This window comes from Megalops cyprinoides, chromosome 12 (genome assembly GCF_013368585.1).
Source record: "Megalops cyprinoides isolate fMegCyp1 chromosome 12, fMegCyp1.pri, whole genome shotgun sequence".
Taxonomy (NCBI): Eukaryota; Metazoa; Chordata; class Actinopteri; order Elopiformes; family Megalopidae; genus Megalops; species Megalops cyprinoides.
In genome coordinates this window covers 12,829,350-12,852,949 of record NC_050594.1, presented here as the reverse complement: position 1 = coordinate 12,852,949, position 23,600 = coordinate 12,829,350, and the positions used below count along the sequence as shown (strand labels likewise).

The window sequence follows — 23,600 nt, the reverse complement described above, 5'->3', positions numbered from 1 at the left end:
TTACATTATCGTTATTTCATAGCGCCTTTTTCTAATCCAACCACAAGCTGACAGATCATCAGTCATTCATTCACTGATGGGCAGGGTTTTAACATTATATGCTAATGGTATTCCCCTTAAATGGCTAGAAATGATTATGAGGCATGAAACACTCTGCCTAAAGGAAGTTAAAACATAACCTGCTCCCTCTGTCTTGATTCAAAAGCCCTCAGGACGATGCATAATCTCCACTGAACGCTTGCTTGGTTTCATTCACGCGCGAAGACGGATCAAGTGCTGAAGCAATTACCCATAACACACTAGTGTCCACGGCTTAACTCTCCACATCACAGGCTACTCCAGCGAGACATTCACATCCAGATGCTCATATCACATCCAACATCCCCCCCCCCCCCCCCCCCCCCACTATCACGAGTGGCCAGTATTCCCTTGCTGCCTTGCTGGCTGTTCTGGAAGCTTCCACAGACACCGTTAATGGTCTCTGTAATTAGCGCTCGACAGTTTGCGCGCTGTGCCTCCTGTAAGACCAGCATCAGTGGGCAGTAAATCTGTGCTTGGCCTGTGCTCACGCTTTGGGAATCAAACAATACTGAGCAGCTAATCTCCTTATTCGGGGCTGCAAATGTTTCTTTTTCTCATTTCTGCAGTATTATTTTTCTCCAGCTCCAGTTTGTTTGCCGTCTCTTCCCTGTCACTCCTATTTAATCCCAGCTATAGAAAAAGCCAAGCCAGGGATATAAAGTTAAACCGCTTCACTTGTACTTCCTAAAGTGGCTCAGCTTATTTTGAATTGAGTGAGTAATTCTAAAATAACTTTCGGAAAGACTTCGTGAAAAAGCAGTTCAACTCAAAAGGAGGCTGAACCTGATGCAAATATACATTTTCTTAACATCTCTGTTTTCCTCTGAGTGTGTGTGTGCGTGTGTGTTAGTGAGCGTGCAGGTTTTAGCTGAGTGAATGTGTGTCTGTGTGTCAGCAAGGATGTTGGTGAATATGTGAGTAGATGTGTGTGTGTGTCTTTGTCTGTGTCTGTGTGTGAGTTAGTGTGCGTGTGTCGGTGAGAGTGTAGGCGTGTCAGTTGTGCGCAGTGTGTGAGAATGTACCATATACTTATCTACTCAGCTGTCCTTTCCTGTCTGCCACCTCTGCCTGTGAACGTTTTTGTTCTCTGTCATCCCTTCTCACAGCTGTCAGATCACCCTCTCCCTCTGTGTCTATCACAGAGCACAGGCAGCACAGTGAGCACAGGAAAGGAGAGAGGGACGCTCTCTGCATTCGCCTTCTGAAGCATTGCTAATGCACATCCTAATTGTGTAACATTCCCCCACGGTGGGTCACTGTGTTTGGGGCAGATTAGGAGAGGCTGCTCCATGAATCAGGGTGTGATTGTGGAGGAACAGGAGAATCAAGCCTGTTGCTGCTTACATGCACGCACCACTGGCCTGTTTATCATTACCAGAAACACAAGAATAAAATAGGAGACACATACTGCCTGTCTTATACACTTGTGGCCAATGTTCACATTGTGCTTCCACACCAGAATCACTCAGGTCACATGACATTGGGGCAGATCTACAGGAAGGACCCTCGTCCTTGGTTGGGTAGAAATTGCCCAATGGCAAGACAGAAACCTCACAAAGCTGGGTGATGATGCAGAAAGGGGAAAAAAAAAAACTTTCACAGTGATGGTGGAGGTGGTGTGGAAGACACCTTTGACTGTCATGCAATCTGTATGTTTGTTAAATGCTGTGTGGGTGTGGAAGGCACAAAGGGGACCGGGCACAGAGCCAAAATGGCCACAGTGGAGATCCCTGCCACCTCTTCCCTAGACCTGCCATTCAGCTAATTCACACCTGAGAGGTGACAGGTCTGCGGATTGCCTCCAGGTTGCATCTCAGTCGGCAGTGCTTCTCCTGGATTCGGTCACTGGAAATTCAGCCATTGAAAGGTTAGCAGTACTGCTCTAGATTGTTTAAGTGCCGTAAAAGGAGCCGAGTGAGGGCATCAGGCGTCGTAATAATCACAATCGACCTCAAAGTCCTCAGCATCACAGGCTCCTCCTCCCTAGCACCCGAAGCAGTGAGAGCTCTGTGGCGGATGAACGCCTGTGTTTGGTAAAAAGCACCCCTCACAGCCGGGTCTTGGGCTCTAGAAAAACCTTCTATTATCCTGGGTCAGAGCGCTGCGTCGCAGCGGCTAATGCAGTACACTCCGAGCCTCAGGCACTGCACAGGGACGGGAGGGGGTGGGAGAAGGGTGCAGTGTGAGCGTGCGTATATGTGTGTGTGCATGTGAGTGTGTGTATTTGTATATAAGAGACTGTGTGTGTGTGTGTGTCTGTGTGTTTGCGTGTGTGTGTGTGTGTGTAAGTGTGTGTGTTCAAGTGTGTGCATTTGTGTGTAAGACAATGAGAGTGTGTGTGTGTTGCAGATGTGCATGCATGTGTGTATGAGTGTATGAGTGAGTGGGTGTGCTTGTGTGACAGTGTGTGAACTGTACCAAGCTAACTGTAGTGTAAGCAAGCAGTGAGGCTGAGCCGTTTATTCAGAGAGGTTGACAGGCTGGCTGCGTTCAAGTTTCCAGGCACCAGAGCCAATGTGTGAGTGTATTCTGGGCGCTACCTTGAATAAGCTTATGAACACCATGTGTGGGCTGTGATTCAGACATGTGGAGAGCAATGTGGCTAAACTGTCCTCAGCACTAATTACTCGCATTAATTACGGCTTTACCGTTACTGACAGCGTTTGGACAGACTGATCAAAATCCAACACATGACATAATGTTGCTGCAAGGACATGTACAGTATGTGATGGGTGAATGTTATGTGTGGCTGAATCCATGGTACTTTTAGTTGAAAATGAGATGCGCAGAGAATACAGATCATTAAAAACGAATTTGAGAAAATATTGCCACTTTGGAGACCTGACATCATACTGTTCAGAGAGAAGGGCAATGATAGATTTATCAGATCTGGGGAGTAAGTGTATTTCAGAGTGCTTGAACAGACAACAATAAAACAGACACTTTTGTCACCGACCAGTACAAATGGCTTAAAACAGTAAAAAATTGAAAATGACCTCTCATTCACCAGAACAACAGAATGTGACTGCAGACCGTAACCCCTGCAGAGAGAGGAGTCAGACAACAATCACCCCGGTAACCCTACAGCACTAACTTCCCATCAACAAAATCTGTGCTGCTTCACCTGCAACCTCCTCGTGGATTTGACACCTCTGCTGTGCTGTTCCCAAGGTGACAGAGAAAACAGCACCTTGCTTCTCTCAAACCACAGCCTTTCCAATCATACCATCCTTATTCTTTTATTTACTCCTCATTCTATCCTCTTGTCACTCTCTCATTCTCTAACTATCTCTCTGCCCCTGCTGCTAACTAGTGGAATGGACAGCAAGCAAAATCATGCCACAGCTTAAATACCCTCCCTCTCAGAGCTGAAAATTGTCCCAACTTAAATAACTGCCCCCTCAGAGCACAATACTTCCCCAGCTTAGATACCCTCCCTCTCAGAGCAGAATATTGCCCTGGCCTAAATCCCCCCCCCCCCCCCCCCAAGCACAATACTACCCCAGCCTAAATACCCTCCTTCACAGAGCAGAATATTACTCTGTCCTAAATACCCTCGCTCTCAAGGCAGAATACTGACCCTGCTGAATAGGTCACGCTGGGGCTCAATCACGAAGTGTGGCTCAGTTTCCCTCCCAGCCCTCCTGAAGGTGAGATGTGATTATTCCAGCCAGGTCTCCCCCTGGCCCTTCAGAGCCGGGTTGTGACAGACAGTCGACCGCTGCGGGAGAGGCGGGATCGCTCTCTCCGCCACTGTCCGAGTTCCCCGCTTCGGCTGGTGTTATTGTCTCAGCAGCACTGCAAATAGGCCTGCAAGTTTTCATTCCCTGCCGAGCCTCGTCACTGTGATCGCGGCTGACAGTTCCATTAACGGAGGAGACCCGACCAGAGAGAGGCAACGTAGCGGGCAGCGGGCCCTGACCTCAGCTTGGGTCCTGAGACACACACACACTCGAGTGTCATACTACTCTGTTGATGGGAGACAAATTATTCTCATTGATGTCTTTTTTTATGTTTCAGAAGCTTAAAAATGGTGCCTCATCAGGACTGCCCTGTAACAATGCTTCCAAGCTCCTTAATTCAGTGTCCAAGTAACATGGGACTTTTTTGTAAATGGCTGACCCTGGGGTGTAATGTCACCAGCCTTACAAGGGTAGACTTGTACTCCTCACCCTGCCCCTAACACTCCCTGGCACTGTCACTCCTCCTACTCTGTCTCCATGACCTGTTCATCACCACACACTTCCCCCACACTCCTCCCTCCTGTACTCTATTTGTATTTGCCTCTTGGAAGAACCCAGAAGACCATGACTTCCATCATTCTCAGCTGTGCAACATTATTCATGGTGAAAACTCCTGTTTACGGTAACCTTCACCATGGTGAATACACTGTAGCCATGACTATGGCTGTCATGGTAGCCATCATCATGGAGAATGTACGGCTCCTTCTCTTTTTCGCTTCTCCTCTCACCTCTCTCTTTCTTTTCCTATCCTCTCCTCTCACCTCCCCCTCTCTCTCTTGCCTCTCTCTGTTCTCTCCCTGTTTTCCCTTTCCTTTCCCTTTCCCTCTCTCTCTTTCCTCCAGTTCTCTCTCTTCCTTCTCTCCCTTTTTCCCCTGCTCGTCTCACCTCCCCCCTCTGTCTCTTACCTCTGTCCTCTTCTTCTTTCCTCTCTCCTCCCTCTTTCTGTTTCCTCTCCTCCTCTCTCATCTCTTCTCTTTCCTCCCTCTCAGTGTCCCTCTTGCCCTTTCTCCCTCCTCTTTGCCCCATGCGGTGCTCGTTAGCTCCTCTGAGAGCCCGTACCCTCCCTTCCCCTTCATGCTCTCATTTCTCTGACACTTGTGCTCCTCTGTGAAGCTCTTTCCATGCCCGGCCTCCTCTCTGTCTCCGGCAGCCACGGCTCAGCCAGCCAGCAGTCAAACACTAAGGATTCCCCGCATGAATGGGGCTGCTTGGCAGGGTGCAAGGCCGCAGTTTCACGCCCAGATAGATTCTAAAGTCAAACAGATATATAATGTGTGCAGTTACCCTGACCTCTAAAATACGTGGGCTGCACCTCCAACAGTAAGTTCACATAAATGCAAACTTGCATGAGTTTGTTGACCAGATTATTTCTATTTTTGTTCCACACCTGTTTGCAATCCTGGTCTGTTTGCAAACCGTGCCACTAGCTTTCACATCTAAAACAACAGAAATATAGTCATGTAATCTAATCTATAATCACACCATGACAGTCTATAACATGCAATACATCATCTCACCAGGACTATGCCACAATGCCGGCTGGAAAAAGGAACACACAGGCATACCCCAGAATTTGCCTATTTCCTATTTTAATCTCAGAGTTTCACACACTCTGCTGTGACTCAAAATACCACATAACTGTTTAATAATTTTGATCAATTAATAATCCATTCAGTGTCAGGTTTAATCAAACATGGTGGCATTGTAAAAGCATGCATGTTGATGCACTAACTCCTCTGCAGAATATCACCAGAACTTGAAGAAGTCAGGGGCCAGAGTTCAGGGATTGACATCAGTCCAGTTGGTACAGTGATGCAAATTAAGTACTGGAGCTTGCAGCATATTGATCAGATGGCCTCCTTCGCACTGTCTACCTCCTAAGTGTGTTAGATGAACGCATTACTTCCTGTGTGCAGGAGACAGCTTCATGCAGGTGTGAATCTGAATGTGTGAGTGTGCTTTCCTGCGTTACACAATCCCGAATAGACTGGTACCTCAGTGCCGTGTCAGAAAAACAGGGGCAAAAAGGAGCTAATGATCTCAGAGGCCCTGCTTTCCACCAGGCAGTTAAACATGCAGCTTCATGGCAGTACAGTGTGTGTGGAACCATATAAAGCACAAATCCAGCAGACACATTCTCCCTTATGGGGCTGTGTGAGTGTGCCTGTCATCAGCTTCCTTGCTGGAATAACATTACACATGGCTCCAGCTTCACGCAGCCACAGAACTTCGCTCTGAGATTAAGACTCCCCGCACTTGGCAGGTAGGGACATCACATTGATGGCCCAGCTCATGAGCATGCAGATAATACAATGTGATGATATTGTGTGTGCGTGTTGGGGGACAGCACAGCAGGTGGAGGAAAGCTGGATGTAGCTCACACCCCCTTCGGCATTTCCTGCCCTCCCACCAGCACTGATTGTGTCCGATTTACGCGTGAGAGACAGCATTAATAATGCACGCTTTGCGCCGGTCCCACTCTCCCCCCACTGTATGTCAGAATGAGAAATGAAAAGGATTGCGAGTGGCATAACGAGCACCAGTAAAAAAGGAGTCTACACGGTCCTCAGGAAGCATTATTCTGAGCCCGTATTAAACTACGGGAGACAATGTTGTGCCTGGGACATATTCCAAATATGCCAGGATTTAAAACAAAAAAAAAAACATTGCCGTCAAATCTCGTAACATTATGAAAAAAAAAGAATTAAAACATTACGTCCTTCTAGATTAGCAAGGGAGAGGGGGAGAGGGGAGACAGAGAGACAGAGAGAGATAGAAAGGGACAGGAGGACAGAGACATGCCAAGAGAATGAGACAGAGAGACATGAGACCGGGATGGCAAGAGTAAGAAAGGACAGAGAGAGGGAGTGAGAGGAATGAAGAGAAAAATATGGAGGGAGAGATGTAACAAGGGAGGCAAAGAGAGAGAGAGAGAGAAGGAGAGAGGGAGAGGAAGATAATTCAGTTCTGAAATAATACCAGCTCTAGCTAGTTAACCTACTTCCCTTCTGCTCTTGATTGAGTCACAGAGCTAAGCAGAGCCCCCATCACTCTCTCTTCACTCGTATGCAAGCTGCAAAGAGCAGTAAAGTACAATGATTCCGCTCCATTTGCAAGCACCTCCTCCTCTATTCCTAGGGCTTGAATCCATTTTCCCCATTGATGAAAGAGAGCTTGCCCCCCTGCTGTGATGGGGGGTTTGGGGTCAATGTTTAGTTGCATACAGTCAGGCCTAATGGATACATTTATTGCATAGAACATAAATAGTCTACCATCAACGTAAACAGACCAAACCTTCCACAACATTACAAACACAAGTACACAGATGCAGCTCTTTTATACATTGCAATGGGACAAGACAGGTGGGTCACCTGTCTGGTCACTTTCAGAGTCTTCTTCTAAAATAGGAGTCCACCTGAAGCACTGCATGTATGTGCAGCAATGTGTAAATATACAGTTTGAGCACAACCATGGACACTGACTCCTGTCAGTTATCAATGAAGTGGAAAACACATGACGCACAACCAGTCAGCTACGTCACATTATGTGACGTCATTCACCTAAATGTCATGACATGTGGCATGACATGCTAAACTCTCTGACATCGCGTACGCAAACCATCACACAAAAAACCTGACTTCATACACCTAAACCGCCTACACCTACACCCACACAATCGGACAACGGCCATCCAAATGCAATAATATTATAAAGAATCTAGGATTAAAACTATGAGCAGCAGATTACTCCTCAGATACGTCTGAAAGAATATGGTCATATATTCACCCCTGAGCACATGGTTTCCGTTCAGTTGGTAAACTTACCACTCGCGTTTGATCTGCCCCAGAACCGCCTCTCTGCACACGCTGTTGTTCAACCGCTCTATTATTTATAATTCGAGGTGAATGTATTAGTGACTTTCATCGAACGAACAATAGAAACAGGCAGAAAAACAACCGCTCTCCGTTATAACCTCTTTGGGTTTTACGGAGTGTATTGACAAGTGCCGCAGCTCATTCAGCGGGAATCAAAGGCGTGCAGAGTCGAGTGCTCAAATCATTCCTCCAATTCGGCACTCAGGGAACGGCACACTTAGATCCTGAGTGCCTGCAACTTCAAGATGAGAGCTAAGTTAAATCTGTACTTCGGCGAGTCGGCATGCATATCTGAGCGGGACCCAGCAGCCGGCTTACCTTTGCTTGTGAAAGCTCGCAGGCGCCTCTTTGTAAAGCCAGGTATTCCTCTGTACCTTCGGCTCTTCTCGCGGCGGATAAGTAACCTGGCAGCGCGCGGCTTGTTCTCGTGACGGATCCGGTTTTCTCCCTGCGCTCGAGGTTTGCGTTCGCCCTTCCACGGCACGCGGAGCCCCCACCTCGCGCGGGTGCTGACGTTCTATTGGTCCACGGGCCGCGTCGACTTCACTCTCCGAGCACGCTGACTCGGTGTTAAAGGAGGGGCCAAAACGCTGTAGTCGTCAGTGAACGCCCTATTAATTCATCTCCGTAGCTGATGCATGGATAGGGATTCGTTTTAGTGACTGCACTGTGTCACTGTGTATCTCCTGTTTGTAGGGTAGGCTGCGTGTAACGAATGATATGCGTATATAAGTAAGGATGTTTCATATATGTTTTGTAATCCTACTGTATTTTTTTTTTTGCAATATCAGCGCAATGCAACCAGGAATAAATCGCTCCATGTGTGGGAGAGTTGAGGAACGGGGGTGGTCGCTTCATTCAAGAGCCATTTTTGCTTTTTTCACGATTACGCATGCATTGCTGGTTGATCTGAAACCTTCCCATCACCAAATAAATGCAATCGCACGATTCACTTAACTTGAAGTTGGATGCTTAACTTGTTTTGGCGTCATAAATGCAATAGAAGTCGATTAACTTGATGAAACATAAAACAGAAATGACGAACACATGAATTCGGTCGTAAAATGCGTATGGCCTCTGTGCAACTAAACCTGTTTGGCAAAAACCTTTCCCCAGTATTCATTATGAGTACTTAATCAGAGGGAGAACTGAAGAGATATAGGTCACCAATAGAAGAGAGACATGTCTCCAGGGCGTTCACATGCTGAGTGAGTGAGAGAAAGAGAGAGAGAAGGAGACTTGATTTTTTCAGGCTCTTTATTTAAGAGTGTTCATGCCATAAAGAGTGTAAATAAAAGAATAAAAGACTAAAAGATAACAAAAACTCGTCACAGTCCAACACAGCCACTAATAGGAACATCACAATAAAACTCACAAATGATGTTTGTTTAAATGCTTCCAAAATGTTCAGGCATGCACAAGAGGACAAGGAGAGAGAGAGAGAGAGAGAGAGAGAGAGAGAGAGAGAGAGAGAGAGAGAGAGAGATGGGGTGAATATACCAGGAAATGAAGTCAAATCACCAATTTACCATACCAATTAATCAAATGTTTTTGTTATATTGCATTTTTACAATGGAATTTTCCATAAACCCAGATTATAGCGCAAAATGCAATTCCAGAGGGAATCATAAAACCAGAAAACCGAGGTGCAGAGAGAAAAAACTGGAAAATTATTCTCTGAATTGAATGCTATCAGGCCCTAAACAGATACCCTAAATTGGCAGCATAACATAAAATAATAATTAGAAACAAAACAAAGGATTTAGAAATTATAAGAAAGTACAGATTTAGCGAGCGCAGTGAGGGAGATCCACAAATATACTGGGTCGTACAGGCTTTGTGAACTTCAGGTGATTAAGACAGAGATGTACTTCCCTATTGCCTGGAAGGTCTGGGACAACACTGTCCGTTATGGTCGATATTATGGTCAATATTATTGCTATTATTACACTAATTATATCAGAATGCAAATAATCATTTTGTAATGTAAGCCAGGTCAATATGCCATGCCAATAAAGCACAATATGGAACTGATTTTCGTTCAATTGAATAAAAAATCCAGAAGCATAATTTCTATGGAAGGAAAAGACACGTTCCTCTGTTACGCTGGTGCTACAGGGGACTCGAGTCGAGTGGTACTCGCACGGTCTCTGAAGAAAGCGGGCTAGTTCTACTTTCGGCAGACGGAGCAATTCAGTTCCAACAGGCGAGGGGACTCATTAACTCACGATCCAGATTTCACTGTCACTGCCCCGGTGCTGTTTATCTTTGGCAACGACATGCGAATGATCGGCACAGATCCACTGCCCTCCTTCGCTCTCGCTCCTGCAAACACGCAACTCTATGTGACTAACGAGCGCAGAAGAACTTCCTTCACAGTTAGACGTAAGCGCGCAGCCCCCCGTGGCTGTGAATTGACAAAACACACGTCGCTGAAGTCAGCTGCTGGGCAGACTGCACACAATCCGTCAATAACTGCCCGCCTCCACATCGATACTGGCGTCATAGGGGTCTCCCTTCCCCCTTATTCAAGGCGAGACTGCGGAGTGAAAGCGCCTTCACGCGGACAGCTAGAGCGGACTGTCAGCACATGTTGGTGTTCTGATCCTTTAGAACAAATTTAGAAAATGTACGTGACCAGCTTCACAATGTGGTCTGGTGCACGTTAAGACCTTGTGGGTGGTGTCTGTTTCACAAGTTTCCCGGTTTCCCCTGCAGGAGGCTTGGTGGGTTACCCCCTAGTCCCGCACTAATATACATAATGAATCCAAACACTGTCGCTCCGCTGCTGTGATGAACTCTGTGTCGTAGTGGTTAAGGATCTTGACTTTAACCAGTAAGCCACACATTCAATTCCCTTGTGAGCCATTGCTTGAAGTGGGTAGCCCTGTTTCCTGATGTATAATATGCAAATCTCTAAGCGGTGCCTGTTTCAGAAAACAAATAGTGTAAGGATCAAAATGACAGCAACTGTCACTTCGAGATATACATTAACCGCATCCTGTGTTATGTGGAAACGCAGCAGTAATCATCTCAGCGCACCGTTTACAGAAAAAGACTGCGCAGCGCTGCTTAAATTCGGTTTTGTCATACGCTTGAACCATGGGCACAGTCGAACCAAATTACCGTGGGGAACAGCCATCCCCAAGTCGCCCTACTTCGCGATTCCTTCGTTAATGCGGATGAGTGCACATTTTCAAATTCCACATGGCGGCTTTAAGACCAAGGATAACACATAATACATGGTGATATCCCGTAATGCCGGTTGAGGGGCATAGTTTTATTCGAGGAAGGCCAAAAGGAAATGCAATTACTATTTTAGAGCTCTCCGCTGTCATTTTCAGTTTATTTTTCTGTTCTAAATCACATCCAAAACACCAGTCGATGTGTGTCCTCGTGATGTCTTTATACGGATAATCCTACTGACGATGAAGCAGGTTAGCAGTACGCGTGAGAGCTACGGTCGAGGAAAAGGTCGCATGTTGCGTTCCCGATTTCAGGACCTTGGTCAGCGCAAAATGACAAGGGATTGCACAGACGTTACCCTGAGTGTGGCACGGGGAAATTCAGAGCGCTGCAATACAATAATCGATTACATGAGTAAAAACAAGTCGATTACCAGCATTCAGCAGGCTGGGTTAAATTAAAACGCTGTATGTGAATCGAGGTTTAATGCGACTGTGGTTTTCACCCCAGAAGCACAACGAATAAAATTTAAATGTACCTGTCCTATGTCAAAAGTGGGCTAAAATGACACATCATTGCTCATTCGAATGATACTCCCTGGGTTCTTGATTGTTTGGGCTGTGGCAACCACGTTGGCCGACTCACTCAAGTATCCAGCTTTAGAAGTGACACAGAACTGGCTGTCACAGTACACACCAATGTATGAAATCAGTGCTATAATTAGATCGCGAGAACATTCAACTTCTCTCCCTTCACAAGTTGACATCTTCACGGATCTCACACGTTGTCCGCGTCACTTCCTCGACTCCCACGGTGACGAGTTATTTTTTCTTTTTCTCTTTATACATATAATTCAATATAGTATGCAATTCTTTTTCGTTATATATGTGGTTCAGTATAGTGAGCTGATCTTTTCCTCCGTATACATCTAATTCAGTATAGTTTCCTGTTAAATCTGGAACTAAGGGCACACAATCCCATGCAATCTCATGAACCAGAAAACCCCTCTCTGAAGAGGAGTCGCACTCTGCCAAAGACTATCAAGAACCCTACTCTCACACCTCATCAGAAGTTCTCCTTACATGAATAACCATGTTCTTTCATTTGACAATAACTTACATTTCAGGTGAACAGACCTTCTTCACAGCATTGGTTGATCCAGTTACTGTCTCAGTAAGTAGACTGATGTAATTACATAAATAAATAAATAAATAAAACAAAGACACCCCTATCTTCTCTGCATTATTGGGGAACTGATTGAATAAAATTTAAGTGGGATGCTGTTATTAACAGACTGTGTACATCACAGCTACATCATATTAAGCAACCAGTAACACCTATATGTCCATATGTGTGAATGGATCATACTGTGTACACTGAGACATAGAACCTTTGGTCATACGATGTTCTTCAAAAGTTCAACAGCCATGATCTTGGTGTCACATTTCATTTTAGCAAGAAATGTCACCAGAGATTGCTGCTCAGAGATGATAGGACAGTTTGTGTGAGCACCCTGAAGAAAAACCATGATAAAAATGCAGAAAAGGCAAAACCTAAACAAAAGAGACAATCAACAATTACAGAAATTAAACAAATAAATAAATCAGTAAATGAATAAATAATTAAGCCCTTGGCCTTTTTCATTTCACTGCATCATTCTGTTTTTTTTCCCCCCCTTATAGTCTTCTCTACATCTCATCCAATCAATTCAATACAAACTGGCTCATTGACATGTCAAAAGTACTTCATTTGCATTGCCGAAACATTCCATATTAACAACAACAATAATTAACTTCATTAACATCACATAAGTGATAATGACCCACATAACATACATGAAATAAGTCAGCTTTGAAATGATTATGATTAGACATTCATGTAAAGATTTTAGAGATAAATAATGTCTTTAACATTAGTATTGAAGTGTATTGAAGGAACATAATCATAGCAAACACATGAAGTAAATTACTGATAGCATTAATTCTGTGCTCTCTTCACAACTGAGATGGTAGCAGGCAGCAGTGTTTGGTTTGGGTTGTGCCATCAGTGCAGTACCCTCCCTCCTCTTCTAGGAGGAAGGGTGGGTTTTTGGCTGGTAGGGAGGTTTTGGAAAAGTTCATAAATTTGTAAACAGTTTCATTGAAAAGAAATGCTCTAATTTCAATGTATTTTTTAACATTTCATATAAAAGGGAGCTCTGTCTTAACTTAATTCGGCAGTGTTGGCACAGCCTCTCCTCTCTTTTCCCTTGGCTTTCTTCTCTGTATCCCTCTCTCTCCCGCTCTTTCTCTCTCTTGTGCTCTATCTTCCATCTCTCTGTGCATCCTATTGCCATGGTAATGCTTCCTGGGAAAAGAATGAACAGTTTGCCAGGTTGATTGATCATCAGTTGCTCCCGGCAATCCATGTATTGACAGCTTTTACGGGGCCACACTAATCGGAGATGTTAGTGAGAAACTGCGATTGATTTCTTGTCTAGTAGGAAGTGTCTCTAAACTGCCTGTGTCCATGCTGGATGTGAGCTCAGTAAGGTTAGCAAAGGGCAACAATCATGTGGACCGTAATAAACATATTCTCTGGCACACAGATGATTGGGTAATATATGGATATTTTAAGGAATAAATAATCGAATCTGATGGAAAATTAATTACCGACTAATGATGATTCATAATTTTTTATTTAGAAATTGATTAAACAGGAAATATAAATGCACAGAATTTTAGTGAGTGCAATTTTCGGCTTGTCTTTTGAGGAAGAAATTGTGCCCTGATATCAGAATGACATTGTTCACACCACTCTGGACATAATGAGGAGGGCTTCATGTTTGTCAAAGTAACTGCATGTGTTGATGAACTGAATAGCCTGACAGAGCATGTGAGAGTTAAGCTATGGAGGGTTACATCGCCCCCTAGAGTCAGGACAGGAGTATGATTCTCATAGCAGGGAATGTGGCTCTGTAGCTTGGTCAGCCCAATCTACCTGTTGTGCTGTGGGAACTGGAGGGCTGTGGTATGAAACCTGCAGCAGGCCTACCTTTTCCCCACACACATGGGCTACATGTTTGTCAGAAAAGAAAGAGTTTGGCAGAATTATGCAGCTGACCAACAGTCCCTTCCCAGATCTTCCTTATTTATTTCCTTGTTTATTATTATCATTTATCACTTCCTTATTTATTTATCTTCCTTATTCCTTATTATTCTCTCAGCAGCACTATTGATACCCATAGTTTAAACATTCTATGACCGTTTTATGGTGTTAGAGTTTGGCAAAGGAACACGAACCCAGACTCTATTGCTTTAATCAGTACACCACACTGAGGGGCCCAAACAAGGGACAGAAAGCCTTCCTGTGACTTCAATACAGTCTCGTGCATAGTTTCCTCTTCTGAGGAGTCAAATATCAGTCATGATGAAGTCCTGTCGCCTCACTTGTGTATGTAGAGAATCCACTCAGCTTGTTTTACAAGTCTGTTATATTTTCTTCAATCATACATACCTTTACTTTCTTGACACCTACCTTGATACCTACCTTATTTTATGAATGTGACATGCTTGTCTTTATAAGAATGTGGATATGTGGACATGATCAGTGGGGTTCTCTGGTCATCGGGGCAGCTGTGTAATTACTTTCCCATGTTAAGGACAGTGTTCCCACCAATGCTTAACTGTGTGTAAATCTTCAACTTAGGCCTCCAATGAAGTGTACTCACAATCTGTGTGATGCTCCTACAGAGGTTTAAAGAACATAAACAAAAGCCACATTTCAGTTGAAGCAGTCATTTAACACAGCTGGACAGCAATGTATCAGCTGTGACAGTCGACTTACTGGATCTCCAGATGTTATATTTATTGCTTCTGTTTGATAGGAATTGACTTCTACACTTCCTGTGCTCCACACCACAGCACAGCAGATGGCAGCATGGATCTCATCAGCTAACATCGCTAATGTCCTAAGTCAGAAAAAAAAAAGAGGAAAATTTTTTTTGATCAAATTTTCTGTGGGAGTCCTCAGCTATATGCACTGCTATATTTTTGAATGGAAAAAATCCTGTGCAATTTAGAAATCATAATTGCATTTAGCAAGATTCACCTCTGGTTAAGCTCAGAGGTTATGGGTAAGTACATTTACATCTTTCTTTCTTCATGGTTTACCCACAGTCCTAGTACCAAAAAAAACATCTGCATTACAAATGAAAATGCTGTCAATAACAAGAAGTACAAACAAATAAGGTTAACCAGGTGCTCATGGTTAGCCACAAAACCTTTGAGCTCTTTTAAGGAGATGCTGTTTCCATGTGAACCTTCCAAGATGTAGCCTCAGCAAAACAGTGGAAGTGCAGGTAGAAGACAGTTCTGAAGGAGTGATTTATGGGATGGGCATGTATCTCAGTCCTAGATGGCCAGCTGGCTGTATTGCTTTGCTTGTCTTCTTTGATTGGTTTCTCCATTGACAGCGAGTGGTTTCAAAATGACAGGGACGGAAGCCCACGAGGTGGTCAGTTCTTTTTAGCATTTCAAACTGGAGCCTGGCAGGCAGGACACACAGAGAACCTCCACAGAAAAAGAGACTACTTTTGATACAAATGTGAATAGCTGCAAACCCACTGAAGATAAGCAGGCTCGGTTTTGTTCGAAAACGGATGTGAGATGTCTGAAAATGATAAGGATCATCTTCTCTGTGGAGTGTAATGCAACACTGTGGAGGGTGTCTTCCTTTGGATGGAAAGCTGAGGTCCTGACTCACAGTGGTCATTAAAGATTCTGTGGCAATTACTGAAAATGAAAGGACATTAACACCAATTTCCCTGGTGAACTGCCAAATTATCTCTCCACACTTAGTTATCTCCCTAAAACTAACTGTCTGGGCCATCGCTGTAAGAGAATATAGGTCTCAGTCGAACTTGTCGGTAATTATATTGAGATAAAATAAATGCTGAAGACTTAGAAGCCGTGTTTTCTTGATATGTGATACTGGTGTTGGAGTGTTAGCCTGGTCTGATACTAGATACTGCTCGTTTAACTTGAACGGATACGCTTACGTTCTATTGTGCTGGAAGTCGCTCTGGATAAGAGCGTCTGTTAAATGCATGTAATGTATTGCCGTTTTTTAGCGTAACACCTTCTTGATTTTTCACAAAATATTCCGTTTCATAGTTTCCTACGCCTGGTTGCTTATTTTAACATGATTCTGCTTCAATGAGTGGGAAACGTTGCGGACTATACGGAGGCTAGCGACACTACGTGACCTTTTGGGAAACTGCAGGCGACACTTGTTCAATTGACCGCACGACACACGTGCTGACTTGACTTTTTCTGACTGTAAACTAATAGACGGAGCACAGAGCGTACTGACGGACAAAAACAATTAAAAAGGATAAAACTTCATTTTGATCTAGTCCTTCAGTCCGTTCCTTGAATCAGTTTCATGCACCAGTTCCACTGAAAAGCCAGAGATAATTTTTCCTCCTCCCCCGCGACTATAAGGGTGCAGCGGAAACCACGGCCGGACACATTGGACATTTGGATGCCTTTCTTCAGTTGGAGGAGCGGTGCCACGAAGACTACTTAAGAAAAGGTATAGTTTTACTGAGTATGATGCTGCTAGGGATGATGATGCTGATGATGATGATGATTATTATTATTATTATTATGATTGGTGTTGTTTTTGTTATTAGTAATAATAGGGGTAGAGGTACTGATAGAAGTCATTTCGCGATTAAATGATACAGTTCCCCTATGTGTTAACAGTATTGTTTTTCGGGGTCGTAATAGCGCTCTTGTGGGTGAATGTCCTTCGTTATGGTCGCTCTACGCGAGTGTACTTATAAAGATCATCTAACTTCACAAAGTTCAACATATACCCTGTCTTTCATTTAAGGCAACTAAAGTTTTTTCCGTGAGCAACAATGGCACATTTCTTTCAGTTAGACATGTCTATATGGAAATTAATAAACAGCTATAAATGAACAGATGTGTGTGAAGGTTCAAACATTTTGTTAAACGCGCCTGCCAAATCACTGCTACCTCTCTATGGCAGGTGTTTGAACGAAACTATTTTGCTGAACATACCATAACGACTATCGTGAATTTAACTATTTCCAGTACATTTTATGCTACCTGAGAAAGAGAAATTAATTGTTTTGTGGGTTTCAAAAGAATCGCCTGCAGTCTTCAAAGCAGTTTCCTCGTGCTGCATACCATGCGCGTTTTACGTAACAGATTAACGCGGTGTGGACCCTACTGCTGTCGCATAATCCGTGCACTCCGCAGAGAACTAAAATTCCGCTACCTGTCACCAGTTCAGCTACAGATATTGCATATAGCAGATAGAGTAACCCCAGACCTCCACCTTTTACATGTTCAAAGGAAGAAATATACTAATGTTATTAATTAAACTGGAAATTGTTTGTTTGGAACCTAGAATAGTTGGCAATATAATTTACAATGTCCTGTGATGTGTAATTAACATACAAATATTTGTTCTGAGAAGTTTAAGTGAGACTGTTCTTACTGTTACAAACATGATTTTACAATTTATAGGAACATGGTTTAGCAGTTTTGACAGGTGTTAACAGTGAAGGCAGTTGCAAGCATTGAGAACAAGAATTAACTGTGAGGGCAGGTGTTAGCAGTGAACACAGGTAGTTACAGTCAGGGCAGGTGTTAATATAGGTAACTTAGTTTAACTTTACATCCAAATGTGCCTGTGACCAAACAAATATGAGTGAAGTGTGTTTGCTTTGGGAAAAAGACCCACCTAACTTCGCTGTGGGGCAGCAATGTAGCATAGCTGTAAGGAGCAGGACTCAATAACCAAAAGGTTGCCGGTTTGATACTCCATTGGGGCACTGCTGTTGTACCCTTGGGCAAAGTACTCAACCCACAACTGCCTCAGTAAATATCCAGCTGTATAAATGGATAACGTGTAAGAAATTGTAAGCCATGTAAGTCGCTCTGCTGAATGCCAATGATGTAACGTAATGTAGTGTAATGTAACGTAATGTAATGCTGTGCACTGGTATCTGCAGGCACAGGGGATGTCCAAGATGGACTGGAGTTTCCTGGGACGCCTGTTAGAAGAGGGGCAGAAGTACTCGACGGGTGTGGGCCGGGTGTGGCTCACGGTGCTCTTCCTGCTCCGCATACTGGTGCTGTGCACGGCCACGGAGGTGGTGTGGGACGACGAGCAGGAGGAGTTCATCTGCAACACCCTCCAGCCCGGCTGCAACCAGGTCTGCTACGACAAGGCCTTCCCCATCTCCCACCTGCGCTTCTTCATCCTGCAGTTCATCTTCGTCACAACGCCGACCATATTCTACTTCGGCTATGTGGCCCTGTACGTGACACGGGAGAAAAAGAAGGAGGAGAAGGAGAGACAGAGGATGAAGGCAGAGGGAGGGGACCCTGAGGTCAGTAAGAAGGGCAAGGGGGAGGGAAAGAAGGAGAAGGCTGAGTGTGGTTTGGAATTCGAGGGAGGCAAAGCGGCCCCCGAAGTCCCCAAGCTGAAAGGCAGGCTGCTGCGTTTCTACATGGCCAGCATCATCCTGAAGGTGCTGGTGGAGGTGGGCTTCGCCACAGTCCAGTGGTTTCTCTATGGCTTTATCATCCCCAAACAGTACGTGTGCGAACGTTCGCCCTGCCCGCACCTGGTGGACTGCTTTATCTCGCGCCCCACGGAGAAGACCATCCTCATCATCTACATGTACTTCATGACCGCTGTCTCTGTGCTCCTCAACGTGGTGGAGTTCATCAGCCTCGTCTGTCGCACAGCCGCTCACTGGATGAAGAAGAAGTACCTGTATCAAGCTCCAGACACAGTGCAGGTGGTCAGTCCGCCGTCAGTGTTCTCTACCCCTGAAAGCTCCGCCCCTGTCTACTCCGGTCAGCATTTCCTCCACCTTCCTATGGGCAAGGGCACGACCCACCCAGAGTTGGAGTCCAGAACAGACTGGAACCGAGAACCTGTGCCCCAATCAAACTCCCTGGCTGCGTCGCACCGTGCTGCTCGGGGGGTCATGGCGAGGCCGGAGAACAGGAGTGGCAGTACCACCAGTAGCCATAGCAGCAGCAGGACCAAGAAGATGCAGCACGTCAGGGAAAAGGCTCGCGGCTCGCAGGATGGACCTAGCCGTCACCCTGACCTTGATCGTGACCGTACGCAGAAAAAGCGAGCTGGCCACCAGGATCACGGACCCCGTTTTGGGAAAATGCGCGAGGCAGCACCAAGTCGTCTCTCTCTGTGAGAGACTGCAGCCTGTGTGTGTTTAGCAAGAGAAGAGCTCTCTGTGTTAAAGTCATCATGGGCTCACTGGTTAGGGCTATCAGAGCTCCTCCTGCTGGTCTTCCACCTAGGCACCTTAGAGAGGATGGATTGGAACCAAATACCAAGAGCCTCCAATCCAGCTCAATGTGCTGCTTAGGGTCAATAAATTCCACAAAACAATGTGAAATGCAATGTGAATTGGTGGCTCATAAACAGGACAAGTAAACTTGTCCTGTAGGACAAGGCTAGGCAAAGAGTCACTTTATTGTCACTTTCCTCTGGAGGTGTAAGCACAGTACAGAAATGAAACAGCACAAAGACCCACCTTTTCTGAGATGAAATGCCTGTACTGTGCAAAACACAGTGAACATAGTACTTTACAAGTTGCCAAATGTATCACATGTAGCAGAATCACATCTCATTTTTTATAGAACATTTATTTATATTTCATATTTAACTGAGCATGATGTAAGTAAATATGTGTTAGAAAGATTTTCTTGACTTGATGAAGACAGTAAAAGAAGACAAAGGACAAAATGAAAAGCTATGGTTGCCAGAAAAAGAGGAAGAGAGAGACAGTGAGAGAGAGAGAGAGAGAGAGAGAGAGAGGGAGGGAAGTCTGTAATGCTGGACCCACATGTGCCAAAGAATAGGACAAAAGGTTCATAATATAAATATGCACTTGCACAGCCAATGCATGGCTTTTCATGAATGCACCAAGGTTATGGAAGAAATAAAATTCTAACTGGGCACATAGTTATAGTATTCAGTAATATGGAATGCTACTGTATTCTTTATTTTGAGCAATGTTCTTACCAAGGGTAAAATTCTGAAAACCACATGACATGATTGTCATATGGGTTTCAGACCTCCTCTTTCAGCCCCTCTTTTATAACCACTGATGCTTCTCTGTTGAGCCTCAAAATGCATGTGGAGAGAAAGAGAACATTATATTTTAGAAAATAATAAAAATAGGCCATTGATATGAATGATCACTTTGACATTAGCTCAATAAATTGACAAAAGGCAGAGCTCTGATAGGAGGTGTATATCCTGTACTGGATTAGTTTGATCAAACTGCTGCTGATCCAGAAGGGTTAGTGTGATCAGACCGATGCTGGTACAAAGGGATTAGTATGATTAGGTTGCTGCTGATCCAAAGTAATTACTTTGATCAGACTGTTGCTGATCTGAATGGATTGGTGTGATCAGAACTTTATCAGAACACATCGTGGCTGTCTGGCTCAGTGGCTCAGTGCTGAAACTTTCCTTTCTTTGCATTCATTTCTGCTCTGATGTGCTGCTTCCTGTGCAGAGGCCGCTTCCTGTCTCTCTCATGATGAGTAAACTACAGCAGGAACTTGTTCACTAATGATAAGAGCTGGAAATGATCTGGGCTTGGAAATGGGCTGGAATGCAATTTACTAGGTTGGACCCATTTGTATAAATTCTATTCTACGATCTGAGGTTAGGAAAGAAAACAAAGTAATAAATCCAAACAAATCATTAGGAGAAGATTAGCCCTGGTTTTAAGCTTCTCTGGCTTTTATGGTGAGGTAACTGAAAGGACAAGTTATACTGGATGGCCTGTCTTGGGCAGTGATGTTGCTGGGCAGAACAACATTCCTATGCCCTGTCCCTGTCAACCTGTGGCCTGGGAGTTCCCTGACTCAGCCCTTAAGTAAACCGCTCGACCTCAAGAGAGTAAATTATCGAGTCCTCTCATGTTGTTTCCTGACATTGTCACCATGACTACTATCACCCCCCTCTCTCCACCATAAACATATAAGATACACACCCACAAAGAATCACAGTCAACAGTGTCTACAGTGCAAACCCACACACACACCACTGACAGTACTGGTAGCTTCACAGTTACTGCACCCATTAGAAAAGAAACAGCCCAATGACCTGGTCTGCCCTTAATGCTGTGCTGCTTGTTAGTCAGTCACATACACATTACTTCACAGCACTTGTCTGTCTGTTTAAATCCAAAAGGAAGTGTATTTATCTCCCTGTACATTCACCATTACTTCAGACAGACAGGAACCGACACGACTGCTCACAGAGCAACAGGTGAATGGAGGGTTGGAACATGTCATGCCACACAGAGAAATGAATCCAGGAACTTGATGGAAAGAGCCAAATGGAGAAGTTAAACATTGTGGGATGAACTGGCACCACGATGAAGAAAAGAATGTGGGGAGGAATCAGTGAAGGTTGCACGCAAGCTTTTGTGTCTGTTAGCCCTGCTGAAGACATGCATACATGTCAAGTCACTCAAAACATTTTCATTGTTGTAACAAATCACCAGGGAGAGCACAATTCTGAAACTAGACACAGTGGCATTCTTTTAGTTCTCTTTCATTGACTTTTATGAGTCCTGTGTGAAAGTGTCATCATTACAATAAGGACTTAGAAGATGAGGGGTTATAAATGTATGTCTGGATGACTGCATTTGTGTGACAGTCTGAAAGTTTTTTTTTTTTTTTTACTGATGGTGAGTGTGTCTTTCTTGGTGTGTGTGTGTGTGTGTGCTCATGTGACTGATTTTATATACAGTATGTGTTGTATCACTGATATGAATGACTGTGTGTAGTTGTGTACTTGTGTGTGTATCTTGGTGGATGTATGTATGGTTGTGCAGGCCTCTCTCTATGCCTGGGGCAGTCTGAGACTAAACTCTCAGCTGCTGTGAAAGCAGAGCAGTGTGACAGTCTGCTGCAGTACAGGATATGCATGGAGATGTGGGGAATGCAGAAGTCCTGTGTTTGCCGTGCTGCTAGACTGGACACATCCTGGTTGTGTGAGCTGTGTGTAGTATGTCTTCCTCTGCTCTGAAACAACAGACTGTAGCCTGTCACAGAACCTTCATACCCCTCAAGACTGGAACTAATGCGCGCGCGCACACACACACACACACACACACTCAGAACAGAGACGAAGGCAGAAACCTGTACAAAACTACTGTTCCCAGCAGCCACTGGTGAAGTCTACGAGGTGTAGTCTCCAAGCATGTTGTTGTTATGCATGAGGAGTGCAGTCAGAAAGGGAGATGGGAATAATGAGGGAATGAGAGTAGGGAGGGAAAGACTGGGAGAGAAAGGAGGGATGTTGTGTCCTTGGTATGGAAGCCACCTCATCAGGAGAGACCTCGCTTTATTTAGTCCTCTCACCACCAGCTGTTTTCAGGCCTGTGGTTTTGTTGGACTCCAGTCATAAAGAGGAGGAAACCAAACAAAACTGAAATGGTTTTGACTCAATTAGCAGCCTCTTTTAACAGATTGTCCCAAAGATAAAGACAGCAGAACTCAGACGCCTTTTAAAGAGGGTGGCAGCAGCGTTTTCCTGCGCGTGTTTGTGGTGTCCCTCCCCGGGCGGGTGGTGTCCTGCCCCGCAGGGCACATCCCATACCTCATTGGGATGGACTCACGCTATCTCCTCTTCCTGTTTACAGAACATCACATGGTGCTGAACTGGCCCATCAGAGAGTGTTCTAAATGAACGTCTGAACTAGACACCGGGAGCTAGGAGAGGGTGAAACTGAGGTGGTGCTGAGGTTTAGCTGGAAAGCTGAAACCACCATGGAAACTACAGGAGAAAAGCGATTAAAATAATATCACAGAGGGCACAGAACAGACATTAGACAGGTTTTGATTTCTTTTTAACAAACTTTGTATGTTTTGCTAATACTTGTAAAGTTATGTTTTTTGGAGATTACATTCAGTAGGATAATTAACACATAAAGAAGTGCCCATTATCACTTTACCACTCTCACAAAATGCTGGAGCAAAAATATAAATATAATGAATTTTGTTAAGTACTTCCACATATTTATGCACTGTTAAAATCCTACATTCCTCAGCTTATTCACATTGCCACAAATTAGTCTTGAGTCTCGTTATTCTTTATGTATTTAAGCAGACCTGCAGCTTTGTGCTGCTTAAAGGACTTGATTCATTTGTTAGAAAGGTAAAGGTTAAGATGAAACAAGAGACAAGCCCATATTCTGCTTTGCCTGAAGACTAGGCAAGTAACCACCACAAAGGTCTTCCAGTGTCATGATTCCCAAGTGTGAAACTTGAGGGAAAAATACAACAATCCATAATGCTGATGGTTATAAAATAGTACGTATTTTTTCCATACCAGTCCTTCATTTTCTCTCAGAAACCTCACCTGAAACCTAAATACACAACTTTAAACCTCAGCCCGTAAGTGTGCTCCTGGTTTAGATCTGTGTATGATCTTACATATGTGGACAGACATTCTATTATTATGAATCGTTTTAGTTATATATTGCATTGTCAATATATGAAATATCTTTCTCTGATATACCTCTCCACTTCAACCTCTAAACCTCATGCAAAGTGGTCCCAGTAGATCATTTCATGCTCGTTATTGCACATTTTCAATGAGTACAAGGGCGACACCAAGTGGAATTGATGAAAAATTA

The 23,600-nt window shown here is 44.3% G+C and overlaps 2 protein-coding genes across 2 annotated transcripts in view; one reads left to right on the top strand and one right to left on the bottom strand.

The window, feature by feature from the left end:
* Positions 1-8,060, bottom strand: part of LOC118787147 (disks large-associated protein 3-like) — a 54,749-nt gene extending 46,689 nt beyond the window's left edge. Inside the window, exon 1 of the mRNA XM_036542606.1 lies at positions 8,018-8,060. The gene's annotated coding sequence lies outside the window, so the exon portion shown is untranslated. The remainder of the gene's footprint in view (positions 1-8,017) is intronic.
* Positions 8,061-14,923: 6,863 nt separating this feature from the next.
* On the top strand, positions 14,924-19,757 carry LOC118787470 (gap junction alpha-6 protein-like). The gene is made up of 3 exons (XM_036543041.1): positions 14,924-14,999; positions 16,369-16,459; positions 17,913-19,757. The coding sequence occupies exon 3, from the start codon at positions 17,922-17,924 to the stop codon at positions 19,125-19,127; it is 1,206 nt and encodes a 401-aa protein (XP_036398934.1). The 5' UTR covers positions 14,924-14,999; positions 16,369-16,459; positions 17,913-17,921; the 3' UTR covers positions 19,128-19,757.
* The last annotated feature ends 3,843 nt before the right edge of the window (positions 19,758-23,600 follow it).

Excerpts from the sequence above, each read along its gene's own strand:
- LOC118787470 (XM_036543041.1), top strand. The coding sequence starts at position 17,922 with ATGTCCAAGATGGACTGGAGTTTCCTGGGACGCCTGTTAGAAGAGGGG.